The sequence below is a fragment of the Chrysemys picta genome, chromosome 4 (genome assembly GCF_011386835.1).
Source record: "Chrysemys picta bellii isolate R12L10 chromosome 4, ASM1138683v2, whole genome shotgun sequence".
Lineage (NCBI taxonomy): Eukaryota > Metazoa > Chordata > Testudines > Emydidae > Chrysemys > Chrysemys picta.
Genome location: NC_088794.1, coordinates 65,420,573 through 65,435,621, shown reverse-complemented (window position 1 = coordinate 65,435,621; position 15,049 = coordinate 65,420,573). Strand labels below are relative to the sequence as shown.

At 41.3% G+C, this 15,049-nt stretch overlaps 1 protein-coding gene across 1 annotated transcript in view; it reads right to left on the bottom strand.

Moving 5' to 3' along the window:
* Positions 1-15,049, bottom strand: part of DCDC1 (doublecortin domain containing 1) — a 414,547-nt gene that overhangs the window by 47,774 nt on the left and 351,724 nt on the right. The window contains exons 25-27 of the mRNA XM_065592482.1: positions 10,636-10,789; positions 5,683-5,841; positions 4,061-4,264 (exon numbers count right to left, since the gene is read on the bottom strand). Of these exons, the coding sequence (XP_065448554.1) occupies positions 4,061-4,264; positions 5,683-5,841; positions 10,636-10,789 (517 nt within the window). The remainder of the gene's footprint in view (positions 1-4,060; positions 4,265-5,682; positions 5,842-10,635; positions 10,790-15,049) is intronic.

Sequence of the window (15,049 nt, the reverse complement as noted above, 5' to 3'; positions counted from 1 at the left end):
GACCAAAGACAGGAAGATATGTGCATCATCTCTCCACCCTCCCTGAATACACGATGACTAGAGACACTTCTCCTTTGACCTGGTGACATGTCAATGGCATTTTACTCCCATCCTGACATCTTCAGTGGGCTCCCAGCTGTTCCCTACCCTTTCCTGAATGCTTAGGGGTTTCCCTGCTAGCATGCAGTTCAGACTGAAATAGAGCCAACAAAGTATAGTAGCATCAACTGAACTAGGATTAAATGCTGTTCTCCACATTAACATGAGAAAAGCTTATCTAACGCAAACAAGTTCTTATAGTCTTAACTTTACATCCAGCTAATAGTACATAAATCACTGCCTACTCCAAGACAAGAGAAAGCTCTGTATTCTTAATAGCATTCAGAGTCCTGCATTGCTATGTGAAGGGCAACTCTCCAGCCATACCCAATACCCCTTCCTAAAAACAACAGAACCTCCATGTGCAATGCCTCTAGTCCCTCAGATGCAAGACGAGCATGTCAGGCTGGCCACCCATCTGTTATGGATATAGAGGGGAAGAAGCTTGCCTTGCTAAAACCACAGAGACTCCAAATGGGACAACAGGACAACTACCTGGCTCCTGGAGTTTTGGGAGTGGGGGCCTCCAAAGACAGGAGAAAGCGAGGTGAGAAGGAGAATAAAGAGCACTGGTTCTACTAGGAAGACACTTAAAAGTAAAGAGGGGGAGTCTGGTCCTGTTGGTGGGAGAGTGATAATGTGGGACCAGAAGCTTTCTCTGGGTTCATACCAAAATAGGCATTCAGGCCAATTTCCCTTGGCTTTAGGATTTGATGCAAAATGGTTGCAAAAGCTGATATAATAGATTTTTGGGGATATCCACTAACCCTTTTAATACACAGACAAAATAGAAGGATTTTAAAGAACATAAGAGTGGCCATACTGGGTCACACCAAAGGTCCATCCAGCCCAGTATACTGTCTGCCAAGAGTGGCCAATGCCAGGTGCTCCAGAAGGAGTGAACTTAATAGGTAATGATCAAGTGATCTCTCTCCTGCCATCCATCTCCACCCTCTGACAAACAGAGGCTAGGGACACCATTCCTTACCCATCCTGGCTAATAGCCATGAATGGACTTAACCTCCATGAATTTATCTAGTTCTCTTTTAAACCCTGTTATAGTGCTAGCCTTCACAACCTCCTCAGGCAAGGAGTTCCACAGGTTGACCGTGCGCTGTGTAAAGAACTTCCTTTTATTTGTTTTAAATCTGCTGCCCATTAATTTCATTTGGTGGCCCCAAGTTTTTATATTATGGGAACAAGTAAATAACTTTTCCTTATTCACTTTCCCCACACCACTCATGATTGTATATACCTCTATCAAATCCCACTTAGTCTCCTCTTTTCCAAGCTGAAAAGTCCTAGGCTCTTTAATCTCTCCTCATATGAGACCCTTTCCAAACCCCTAATCATTTTAGTTGCCCTCTCTAAACCTTTTCTAATGCCAGTATATATCTTTTTTGAGATGAGGAGACCACATCTGTATGCAGTATTCAAGATGTGGGCGTACCATGGTTTTATATAAGGGCAATAAGATATTCTCCATTTTATTCTCTATCCCTTTTTTAATGATTCCTAACATCCTGTTTGCTTTTTTGACTGCCGCTGCATACTATGTGGACATCTTGAATAGAGAAGGCTAAGACAGGGGGAGGGATAGCTCAGTGGTTTGAGCATTGGCCTGCTAAACCCAGGGTTGTGAGTTCAATCCTTGACGGGGGCTACTTAGGGGTCTGGGGCAAAATCAGTATTGGTCCTGCTAGTGAAGGCAGGGGGCTGGACTTGATGACCCTTCAGGGTCCCTTCCAGTTCTAGGAGATAGGTATATCTCCATATATTATTATCTTCAGAGAACTATCCATGATGACTCCAAGATCTCTCTCCTGATTAGTTGTAGCTAAATTAGCTCCCATCATATTGTATGTATAGTTGGGGTTATTTTTTCCAATGTGCATTACTTTACATTTATCCACATTAAATTTAGTTGCCATTTTGCTGCCCAATCACTTAGTTTTGTGAGATCTTTTTGAAGTTCTTCACAGTCTGCTTTGGTCTTAACTATCTTGAGCAGTTTAGTATCATCTGCAAACTTTGCCACCTCACTGTTTACTCCTTTCTCCAGATCATTTATGAATAAGTTGAATAGGATTGGTCCTAGGACTTACCCTGGGGAACACAACTAGTTACCCCTCTCCATTCTGAACATTTATCATTTATTCCTTCCCTTTGCTCCTGTCTTTTAACCAGTTTTCAATCCATGAAAGGATCTTCCCTCTTATCCCATGAAAACTTAATTTACGTAAGAGCCTTTGGTGAGGGACCTTGTCAAAGGCTTTCTGGAAATCTAAATACACTATGTCCACTGGATCCCCCTTGTCCACATGTTTGTTGACCCTTTCAAAGAACTCTAATAGATTAGTAAGACATGATTTCCCTTTACAGAAACCATGTTGACTTTTGCCCAACAATTTATGTTCTTCTATGTGTCTGACAATTTTATTCTTTACTATTGTTTCAACTAATTTGCCCGGTACTGACATTAGACTTACCAGTCTGCAATTGCCAGGATCAATTCTAGAGCTCTTTTTAAATATTGGTGTTACATTAGCTATCTTCCAGTCATTAGGTACATAGGCTGATTTAAAGGACGGTTACAAACCATAGTTAATAGTTCCACAATTTCACATTTGAGTTCTTTCAGAACTCTTGGGTGAATGCCATCTGGTGACTTGTTACTGTTAAGTTTATCAATTAATTCCAAAACCTCCTCTAATGACACTTCAAACTGTGACAATTCCTCAGATTTGTCACCTACAAAGGAGGGCTCAGGTTTGGGAATCTCCCTAACATCCTCAGCTGTGAAGACTGAAGCAAAGAATTCATTTAGTTTCTCCACAATGACTTTATCATCTTTAAGTGCTCCTTTTTTATCTCGATCGTCCGGGACCCCACTGGTTGTTTAGCAGGCTTCCTGCTTCTGATGTACTTAAAAAACATTTTGTTATTACCTTTTGAGTTTTTGGCTAGCTGTTCTTCAAACTCCTTTTTGGCTTTTCTTATTACATTTTTACACTTAATTTGGCAGTGTTTATGCTCCTTTCTATTTACCTCACTAGGATAAGAAGACAATTCTGTGTGCTTGGGATCCAAGCATAATCTATTGTACTGTATGCTTTGTCCAATATGGAGCCTTGAATTAGGAGCTTAAAAGGGGATGGAGCAGATGGAGACAGACACTTTTCTCTCTATTCAAGACTGCTGCTTTTATTTTATACTGCTAGTGATGGAACAGTGCAGTTTTTCTCTCTTCACGAGCCCACGATTTGTTTAATGTATCCTTTGTCATTCTGCTGCAGTGGATTTCACTTCTCAGGGGAAAGAAGTGAAGAAGAAAAGATGAGTAGTGTACTGTACAGCAGTGTATAAAGCTAGTGGCATTTTAAGCATGCTCAGTATGTCATTGCATTCAAAGGCGAATGACATATGCGTGCTGAAGTTTTCCTTTTCTGTTTTTGAAGGACACAGTGCTTCTGGATTCCTCAAATTAGCATTGGTCTGGAGCTCTAGTAGCAGTGCAATACACTGCCTCCTAGAATCCATATTTTAATCCTTTTGACGTAGACTGAGTGGACTGTGGGGAAGAGAGCACTTCACACTGCTGTCCCTCCTGTGGTTGAGTTAAGGAGCCCTCATGGGGGTGGTGAGGGTTCCCCTTGATTGGAGGGATTGTTACTTTGATATAAGTCTTTTAAATCTATCTATCTTCAGCTTTCTACACTAGAGATTCATTTATGAGATTCTTTGCTGTAAATTAATGGTTAGTAAGACAAGAAAATGATCAAAAAAGAACTATTGAAACCCTATTAAAAATCCTAAACCTAATTCTTTCCCACCCAATACACTAAAAATAACTTCAATGACTAGATAACAGTCCACGGAGCTGGAATTGTGTTTTAATGTATGATACAGAAAGCTTCCCTTTATAACATTTAGTCTCATAGATCAGCGAACATGCTTGTACCTGTCATGATCTCTCCATATCCAGCGCTGATTGGTATCATCAGGTTTCTTTTCCACCAAAACAACTTCAGTCCCAGCATATAGAATAGCATCCTGTACCCCCAAAACAAGCCCTGGGAATGCACAGTTTATAATCTGTTTGTCTCTATACTCAAACTGCTGATGGTGAGCCTTCTGCAATTCTGAATTCAGCTTTGGTTGAGGTCTGAATAAACAAAATTGTATTTAGGGTTAGAAAAATGCCTGTTAACTAACATCAGTTACACACAACACTTATGACAAGTAGATTTTGCAGAATCTTTGTTAACTTGTCTGATTGTGTTCTTAACTATAGAACAAATGTCCAGGAGTACATCAAGGGACTGGGTGTGTGAGGGCAGGGAGAGGAACAGAGAGGATGGACAGAGGAAAAAGTAGAATGAGAGGGCTAACATAGGGAAAGCTATTTCCAAGACAAAGGTGAAAAGCATACTGGCACTCATTGCCATTAGTTCTACTATACTGGCTTTCTGAAAAAGCACAAAGAGGCAAACATAACCTTAATTTGGTTGTGTTTGCCTCTATCTGCTTCTGTAAAAATTGGAATAAATGTGCTATGGACAATAAGGGCTAATTTGAATGTAGTCCAGCATGCCTCTACATCCTTGACTTTTAAATAGTCATTCTAGTAAATCTAGTTACATGCAGGTAACATGCAGATAAATAACACGCAATTCTGAACTTCACAAAAATAAATGAATACATCCTAAAGTTATGGTGGCAACAAATTCCAGAACAGTAGTGCTTGAGTGAGCTCAAGTGAATGATATCACTTAATCTCAGTGTATTTTTCTGAATGACATTTTGACTGCTTTTCATTTTAATGTAATTTAGGGATTTCCTTTCCTACCCATATTTTCATTTCTTCAGTTTTCCCTTTCTATTATTTACCCCTGTCCATATCCCATTCTCCTTACATTTTTTTCCTCTTATTTCTTGTCTGTGGTGTGTTACCTCTCCTTTGGCTGGGAGATACTTCCAAATGGCTGTTAAATGCCTTGAATATCAAAGGTCTGACTTTTAAAACCCTGTCGTGTACCTGCAATTTGGTGTGGCATATAACTTTGGGCACAATTCACTGGGGAAACAAATAAAAACATATAGACTGCACTTGTCAACTAGGGACCTGATATAATGCTCACTGAAGTCAATGTAAAGATTCACAATTACACCAATGGACATTGGATGAGGCCCTCTGTGTCTACATGTCTTCATTTGTGCCCCCAAATAGCTGTTCACAAAACTAAAAGAAAGCCAGGTTGAGGCACCTTTAAAAATTAGGTGGAAAGGATTATTTTTCAGTTAATGTCATAGGAAATTAGATATTAATGGGAGATTTGGATCTAACTGCTTATATATAATTCTAAAAGTTTCTTCATAGAGGACTAAATTCTCTAACAGTGGTAAAGTCCTATTACTATTAAAAGGAGTTCTTCCTGAGTAAGGAAATCAGGATATGGGTGAATAAATACAAGGAAGCAGAGCTTGGTATGGTGTGTGGGTCTCTGACTTTTTTTGTCAGGTTCAGTATTACATTGTCCAAATGTGTATCAATTATATTGTAAAAGTATAATTATTTCTGACCTGTACTTCTGAAATAACTCTACATTTTCACAGAATTCTTTATCCTTGTCCTTCGGAAAACTGTCATCATAATGAAAATCACAGAAACTTTCCTGCCAGGAATATTTGGATTTCATATGCCAAGCATCTGTTTTAAGATGTGATTTTGCATGTGAATTTCTGAAAAACATAAACCACAAAATGGGAATTTCGAAAACTAACAGAGATTGGAGTTTTGCATTAAAAAACCAAGTGTTTTTCTTTAAAAACATTACTTTGTTTTGAGGAGATACTTTACAAGGTAACTAGAAGTAAAACAATTAGATCTTGCATTCTTGCATCAATGAGAGTTTTTTTCTGAGTAAAAATTGAAGGATTTGGACCATAATTTGTATAATAAGGTCCACAGGTATGCAAAATCTATTATAAACATACAGGGTGAAAGCCTAGATCCCCTGAATCTATGGTAAAACTTCCATTGACTTCCCTAGACTGTATCTAGGGACTTTCCATAAAGTAACCAAGATTTTTGTTCTCATCACATAAGAAATTTCTTAATCACACAGAGCGTTATGTGTATTGCTGACACTAAAATGAACAGAAAGTCATGCTTTTGTACAGACTTGTATGAACTTCTCCTAGACTGATGGACTACTCCAGCTCCCACTGAAGTTAAGAGAAAGAATCCCATTGACTTCACTGAGAGCTGGCTCGGGTTCTAGCAGAGTGGCCCCTTCAGGTATTCTTTCACATTTACTTTGAGCAGTGTTGTTTCACAAATTTGTACAACACTATTATCCTATGAGACAGCAATACTTGCCAGTGTCTGATTTATAATTTTATATTATACACATTTATAATTGATTCTTTGCTGACATGTAGCATTTGAAGCCTCCTCGCCAACCTTTAATAAAACAGTGCCATCTATCGCCATAATTAGTAAATGCAACCTCTTTCTAGAGTGTCACTATTAACTGCATACACTTCAAGCTTTTCACATACCTTCGCTGTTTTAACAAGTCATTTCTTACACTGTCTGAAAAAGAAACAGTTTTTCTGTTTTTTGCTAATGTAACTACATTAATTTCAGTGGAATGTCACCAGTTTAAACTGGAATACTAGAATGTTGAATCAGATCCAATGTTTTTACTTTGAAATAATTTTGTTAAGGATCTAGTGGGATTATGCATTAGAATAAGAGCTTTTTAAAATTTGTTACAGAGATTAAGATGGACTCTGTGTCTACCTGAGCACTGGGTAAAGTAAATACAGACAATACAATGAAGCAGAAAGCACCTAATGGAACAGTAAATTAACTTTCTTAAAATTCACAAATTTGGAGAAATTTTGGAGAGGTGAGCGTGCTGTATTACTGGGGGCTTGGTTTTTACCTGCATTTCCACAGCTCGGAACATTGTTAGAGTTTTATCTTACACCTTTATATAACATACTTTTTCCTTTACTCGACATTCATTGGGAGATCTTATTTGTGATAGTTGTGGAAGAACCCAAGATCCTATTCCTTAATTAATATTTTTTTCAAATTCATTAGGATACTTTGAATTACTCAGACTAAGCTCACTTGATCACTCCCTCCTTCTTCAAATAAGCTGCACAAAGTATAGGAGGTTTAATGCGTGGACTTCCTTAAATGATATAAATATCAATAATATTAAAATCAAAATTGCTGTGGAAATCATTTTGTTTTAGTCTAACATTAGCTCTCCCAGCTTCCTCTTCTCTTACTATAGCTAACCTCATCAGTTTTATGAGCCACAGATCTCAGCAGGGCCGGCTCCAGGCACCAGGCACCCAAGCACATGCTTGGGGCGGCCCCTGGTAAGGGGCGGCAGGGGGAGCGCGGCGCGGCATTCCACGGGGGGAGGGGAGGCGCTCCGGCAGCGCGGCGCTGGGGGGGCGGGCTCCGGTTGCATGGGGCTCGGCGAGGGGGCAGCACGGGCGCGGTGCTGGAAGGGGTTCTGGCGGTGCTCGGCGGGGAGCGGGGGCGGGCTCCAGCGGCGCGGCGCTCGGCGAGGGGGGCAGCGAGGGGCTCGGCGCTCGGGGGGGTTCCGGCGCACGGCGCTCGGTGGGGGTGCGGCGTGGGTGCGGCGCTGGAGGGGGGTTCCGGCGGCGCTTGGCAGGGGGCGGGGGCGGGCTCCGGCGGCGCGGCGCTCGGCACTCGGGGGGGGGGGGGTTCCGGTGGCACTTGGCGCGGGGGTGGGTGGGCTCCGGCGCGCGGTGCTTAGCGGGGGGGGCGCCGCTCTGGGGGGGGTTCTGGCGGCGCTCAGCTGGGGGGGGCGGCGTGGCGCTTGGCTGGGGGGAGCGGCTCGGCGGGAGGGTTGGAGGGCGGCGCTTTTTTTTGCTGCTTGGGGCAGCAAAAAAGCTACAGCCGGCCCTGGATCTCAGAGACTGATCCAGTGATTATTAAAGTCAATAGAAAGGCTCCCATTGACTTCAGTGAATGTGGGATTCATCCAATAGGCTTGCTCTTACAAGGTGCTGACTGCCCTTGTATACTGAAGGTTTATTTTTTGCCAATTAAAATTATTCCTGTTTTTGTTAAATTTTTATACTTAAAAATTGATTATTTTTAATTTTGACTGAAAATATGCAACATTCCAAAGCTTCACAGCCACACTATTGGATCTGCAAAATGTCATGAAAACAAGAAGTTTGGGCAAAAAGAATTTGTGAAAAATGCGACAAAAAGTCTTCAGTTTCACACTCCCCTAATTATTGCTACTGTAAATGCCTTTGAATCTTACACTGTAAATGGATTAGACAAAATAGATGTAATGAAATGGAGATTTTGCAAAATCTTTGTACAGTAGGCAGTGACATTCATCTCAAAGGGAGTAACATTAATTATGCTGGGAAAGATACACGTTACAAAGATTTGAGTGAACTGCAGAATGAGAGCACATTATTTTTTAAAATGCACTTTAAATGGACATCTGAATTATAGGCAATCTTTGCACTACTGTATGCTTTACTTTCTTGTAATTCTATGTAGAAGCCAGATTAAGAAAATCTCTAAATTGGCTTGTACAAACCCAATTTTTAAAAGCTGTGGAGTATAACAGTTTTACTACTAAAATACAATGCATGAAAATCTACTCTTTTTATCTTAAGGAACAACCAAAAGGACCAAACCCTTCTCTCCCATCTATATTCTGCTCTGAGTATTAAAACACATCTACGAATCCAACTTGTGTTACCTTTTAATAATCCTGTAATAATAATAAACCATGCTTTCTGAAATTATGAATCACATAATTTTTAGTTTTGCAATATCAGATGTATATCTGAGTTGAAACCCAGATGTATAATTCAAATTTGTAAAGTTAATAGGTTATAGGTGGAATGTTTTCACTTAAATCTCTTTAATATATTGAAATAAAGAACATCATAGCCTTTTACTTATAGCCATCAAATAAGCATTGCATTATAAATACTCATCAGTAAACTCATTCCCTCTCTAACAACTAATCCAATAAATTAATTCTTATTTCTTATTAGGCTTTGCCAAATAAGTTTGAAAAAAAAAAAAACTGAACTGTTTGGAAACTCAGCCCAAACCCAACCTAATCTTTTTGAAGGTTCAGAAAATTGTGCTAATATTTTTCAATGTTCATGTTTGTTTGTGCACTTCTGCATTGCTTGATTTTGGCCAAAACAGGAAGCAAGAACAGCAAAATAGCATGCAAAAGGACATCCTAGTAGTATTATGCCCATCAACAGCTAAGAAATCCCTTAAAATCTTGCAAGAACTTGTTCTGATGAGACTTTAAAACTGAATTCCAGACCAAAATGGTTTAGATACATTCTATCAACTATGCAAACAACTAAGACCTTACTTTTTTTTTATGTTCATACATCATACAATGTGTTCTTTAAACTGGGGGGGAATAATTTTTCAAACTTGTGTGCCAAAAGTTAGGTATCTAAATCAATATTTAGGTACCCAAACAACTGGTCTGCTATTCAAAGTGCTCATGAACTTAATTCCCATTGAAGCCAATATTCAACACCTCTGAAAATTAGGCCACTTATCTGAGTGCCTAAACATGGATTTTGGGGCCCAGCTTTCAGCTCAGATGTGGTCCAGCACAAAGAGGACGTAATGCTGCCTGAAGGGACAGTTTGGGGTTCTTCTTCTATCAGAGAAATTCCCAGTGGTGCTAAACCAGGCCTTAGGATGCCCAAACTTGTACTAGGAGCTGGTCGGAGCAGATACAACTTTGCCTTATTCCACTCAGCTGCCCCAAGTGTGAGCTCGGTGCGGTTGAGGATGGAGTCCCTAGAACATGAACTCAGGCACCCATGTTTGAAATACTGCCTTTGAATCCAAACATATGGACACCTCACTGGACAGTATATTGTCCAAATTAAATAGATTTCAGCATTTCTGAAGCTAAAATCTGGGCTACATTGCAAGTTTTCTTCCATCCTCTCACCAGCAGTGTTCAGTATATTTATCCTTCTATGTTCCTGTTATTTATCTTCCATTGCACATCTTAGCATATATAGTTACCACCACATTATTTTGTTCTTTATCTTGCTTTCCTGCTGCCCTCCCCACTCCTGGCGTCAACTCATAGCTTATTTCATTCTTCCCAATTTCTGTCTGTAGCTTCTAGTATATCTGTCTAACAAAGGCACTAGCAATTTCACATGCTGAGAAGGCACACAACAGATACAAACAATGCCAATATTGTTGCCAGTTTTGCACCTGTTCAGTATTTTTTTTTTGATCAGCAAGTAATTTGAAAATATGTAAACTGCTGCAACCTCGATGTTCAACTAAAGTTCTTTCTTCTAGTATGTCCATCACTTACAAATATGAATAACACACATTCATTACAATGGTAGTGATTTTATAAGCACTTGCAATGGTATATTTTATGTATCTATTTCTGCTTATACCTACGTTTATGTAACACAGCTGTTATGAAGATATTTCGGATTACTTACAGATCTGCATCATCTTTTATATTCAGAAACATTTCTTCTGTTTGATTTTCCTGCAGCTCCTCAGTTAGTTTTTCTTCTTCAAAAGCCACAAGACATCTATCCACAAAAAGTTTGGCTCCAGCAGCAATATTGCTCCTTACTCCTAAAACTAGAACTAAATGCAAGTTTACACAATATTTGCTGCTAAATATTGTATATTTACACCATTATAATCAGCAGTGCAAGTAGGGCGGTCTAGTCCGGTATGCTGTACCAGCAAGATATTTGTAGTTGGTATGGCGTACCGGAAAGACACGGGAGGAGCAGAACGTGCTCCTCTGGCACAGCTGTACTGCCCCCAGGCTTGGCCTCCAGCGGGGCTGCTATACAGACGGAGGAGACCCTGCGTGGAAGGGTGGGGGCGGTAGAGCCGCGCAGGGAGAGCTGCGGGCATGGGGCTTCCCGGTAGCCCCATGTTCTGCTCCTTTCGCCGCTGCAATTCCAAAGTCTCTGGCGCAGCGGGAGGAGGACAGAGCTCCCCCCATCCCAGATAAGGGGGTGGATCATGGGGAGACCCCAGGCTGGGGGCAGGGCAGGGAGGATTCACATGGAGGGTCAAGTGAGAAGGTCATATGCCCCCTGTTAGCTACTGTCCTGTCCTCCCCCCATGTACCGGTAAGAAATGGATTCCACTTGCACCACTAATTATAATATAAGTCTAATCACAAAAAGTAGCCAGCATGTTAGCACAACTGAAAGGAATGGAGATTATGTTGTGTAGGGTTTTTTGTTTTGTTTGTATTAACACTTGAGGAAAAATACTTAAATGTTCATGAAATTCAACCATGGTTTAAGAATGCTGATCTATCTCAACAGTTTGACATACATTTCCTCTAACATTTTCTTTTTCATATCTTTTGGCCAAATTCTGAAGCCCAGATTCTGATCCTACACTAGCATCAATCACTGATATCAATGCAATACTCCCAATTTACACCAGTATAACTGAACCCTGAATCTGGCTGTGAATGGTGATGGGCACCACTTTGTGCAAAGTCCCAGTTTGAGTTGCCTAGGTCTGTCATAGGCCCAAGCAGCAGTGGGTTAAATCAAATCAACAAAAAAGGCAAAAGAACATAAACAAGTTAAAAAAAAAACCCTTAGTTCTCAGGGATTTCATCTCCACCTATTCTTCTGGGGTCTCCAAGGATTTACAGTAACTCCTCACTTAAAGTCGTCCCGGTTAATGTTCCAGAGGGGTAGCCGTGTTAGTCTGAATCTGTAAAAAGCAACAGAGGGTCCTGTGGCACCTTTAAGACTAACAGAAGTATTGGGAGCATAAGCTTTTGTGGGTAAGAACCTCACTTCTTCAGATGCAAGTAATGGAAATTTCCAGAGGCAGTATAAATCAGTATGGAGATAACAAGGTTAGTTCAATCAGGGAGGGTGAGGTGCTCTGCTAGCAGTTGAGGTGTGAACACCAAGCGAGGAGAAACTGCTTTGGTAGTTGGATAGTCATTCACAGTTTTTGTTTAATCCTGATCTGATGGTGTCAAATTTGCAAATGAACTGGAGCTCAGCAGTTTCTCTTTGGAGTCTGGTCCTGAAGTTTTTTTGCTGTAAGATGGCTACCTTTACATCTGCTATTGTGTGGCCATGCAACAAACCTCAATGCCAACTCTGCCCACATATCTACACCAGCAACACCATCACAGGACCTAACCAGATCAGCTACAACATCATCGGCTCATTCACCTGCATGTCCACCAATGTTATATATGCCATCATGTGCCAGCAATGCCCCTCTGCTATGTACATTGGCCAAACTGGACAGTCACTATGCAAGAGGATAAATGGACACAAGTCAGATATCAGGAATAGCAATATACAAAAACCTGTAGGAGAACACTTCAACCTCCCTGGCCACACAATAGCAGATGTAAAAGTAGCCATCTTACAGCAAAAAAACTTCAGGACCAGACTGAGCTCCAGTTCATTTGCAAATTTGACACCATCAGATCAGGATTCAACAAAGACTGTGAATGGCTATCCAACTACCGAAGCAGTTTCTCCTCCCTTGGTGTTCACACCTCAACTGCTAGCAGAGCACCTCACCCTCCCTGATTGAACTAACCTCGTTATCTCCATACTGATTTATACCTGCCTCTGGAAATTTCCATTACTTGCACCCGGTTAATGTTGTTTCGTTGTTACCTTGCTGATCAATTAAGGAACATGCTCGTTTATAGTTGTGCAATGCTCCCTTCTAAGGTCGTTTGGCAGCCATCTGCTTTGTCAACTGCTTGCAGGAAGAGCAGCCCGTTGCAGCTAGCTGTGGGGGCTTGGAACCAGGGTGGACCGGCAGCCCCCTATCAGCTCCCCGCTCCCCTAAGTTCCTTGTGCAGCAGCTGCCTGCAGTTCAACTGTCCCTCCCCCCACTGCCATGTGCTGCTCCTGCCCTCTTCCTTAGAGCTGCTCCCCAAGACTCCTGCTTGCTGTGTCGGGGGGAGGGAAGGAAGAGGGGGGCTAATGTCAGGGTGTCCCCCTCCACCCTGCTCCTGCACCCCGCTTACCCCATCTTCCATAGAGCAGGGGACATACCAGGGCTCAGGACGGAGGGAGCTTGCAGCAGCTGCGGTCTCAGCAAGCTGATCTAATTAACAAGGCAATGTACTTAAAAGGGAAATGCGCATCTCTCTCTCACACACATATCCTGTGTGTCTCTGTCTGCGATGTCTCCTCTCCCTCCATTCCTGCTGCCTTGCAGAGTGAGAGAGTTAACCCTTGAGGGCTCAGCCAGTTGCTAGTTCATCATTTAGCAGTAATGGAAATATCCCACCCTCTGACTCCTCCACCTCAACCAAGCTTCACAATCATCATCACTGTGTACCAGTATTAAATTGTTTGTTTAAAACTTATACTCTGTGTATGTGTGTGTACATATATACACACCCATTTACATTAATTCTTATGGGGAAATTAGATTCGCTTAACATCGTTTCGCTTAAAGTTGCATTTTTCAGGAACATAACTACAACGTTAGGTGAGGAGTTACTGTATAAGTCTCACAGAGGCAGCCTGATGTGAGCTCCTCTGGCAGATTTTTATTGTTTCCTTAAACCTCTTCTACCCCTTGCTTCTGCTTCTTCCCTTTTTATACTTGGGCTTGCCCCCATTAGCTACAGCAGCTGCGGGTGTCTCTTTCCATTTCTCACAGTTGAGCCAGAGTGTGGCTAGTTTTGGTGTGGGCAGACTGGGAGGATTCTTAACCCCTTCCTACCTGTATTTTGTGTGCAGATTTGTAGACCCCATCCCACTGTCTCTTAATTTGTCTCTCTCTGCTATACTTTTTCATTATAACTTTGTAACTGTATCCTTAACTCTGTAAAGCATTGTCTATCTATTGGTTTCTTTACTGATAATGAGAGTTCCACATGCATCAAGGGCATAGCACTTCTGTAGCACCTTCCACCCAAGGATCTCAAATAATTTAGAAACATTAATCAGTTAAGTCTCACACAATACCTGTGAGGGAAATAAGTATTTATTTCACAGATAGGGAACCAAGCCACAGGCAGATTAAGTGACTTGTCCAAATTCACACTGCAAGACAGTGGCACAACTGAGAGTAGAATTCTGATCTTTTAGCTTCCAGTTCTTTTGCGTTAAGCACTCAATTCACCACTCTGTTTACTACTTCAATGGTTCATAGGTATTAAGATTACTTTTTAGTAACTATTTCTCCTCTATATTGTAAAACAGAGACTTACCCTCATTCATACAGTGAAACATTTTTTCCCACAGATGAGAGTTATTTTTATAAAAGGAAAAAAGGCATAATCATTATGGCAGAGTACAAGGATCCCCGTTTTCCTGCAGTCCCAGAGGCTCCTGTGGCACCTTTAAGACTAACAGAAGTATTGGGAGCATAAGCTTTTGTGGGTAAGAACCTCACTTCTTCAGATGCAAGGTGCCACAGGACCCTCTGTTGCTTTATGCCACATAGAACATCTATACATCATACATATTGCACGAGTTATTAGTTCCCCTTTCAGCCTATCAACTTATTTTTATCAATATTTAAAAATAAATAAAGATTTGGAACATACTATGTATTTGCTTAATGTCTAAATATTTTTGGCTCTGAAATGTCAGCATCCTGACTTGGGCAGCTGGGACTGGGTCAGAGGAGGATCAAACCTGAGGCTAACAGTAGAAGAGGAATCTGTAGTCAAGTTCCAGGCAGGGGTATATACCAAGGATCAGAGTCCAAGTCACATTTCAGGGTCTGGTTAGGAGGCAAGGTCAAAGCCAGGCATTCAAGAACAGGGACCAGGACCAGTCATGGCAGCTATAGGAAATACACCCTGTTGCCTGGACACTGCCTGAATGCCCCTTAGGTTTATATAGGGCAGGGAGTCTACCAGGAGCCATG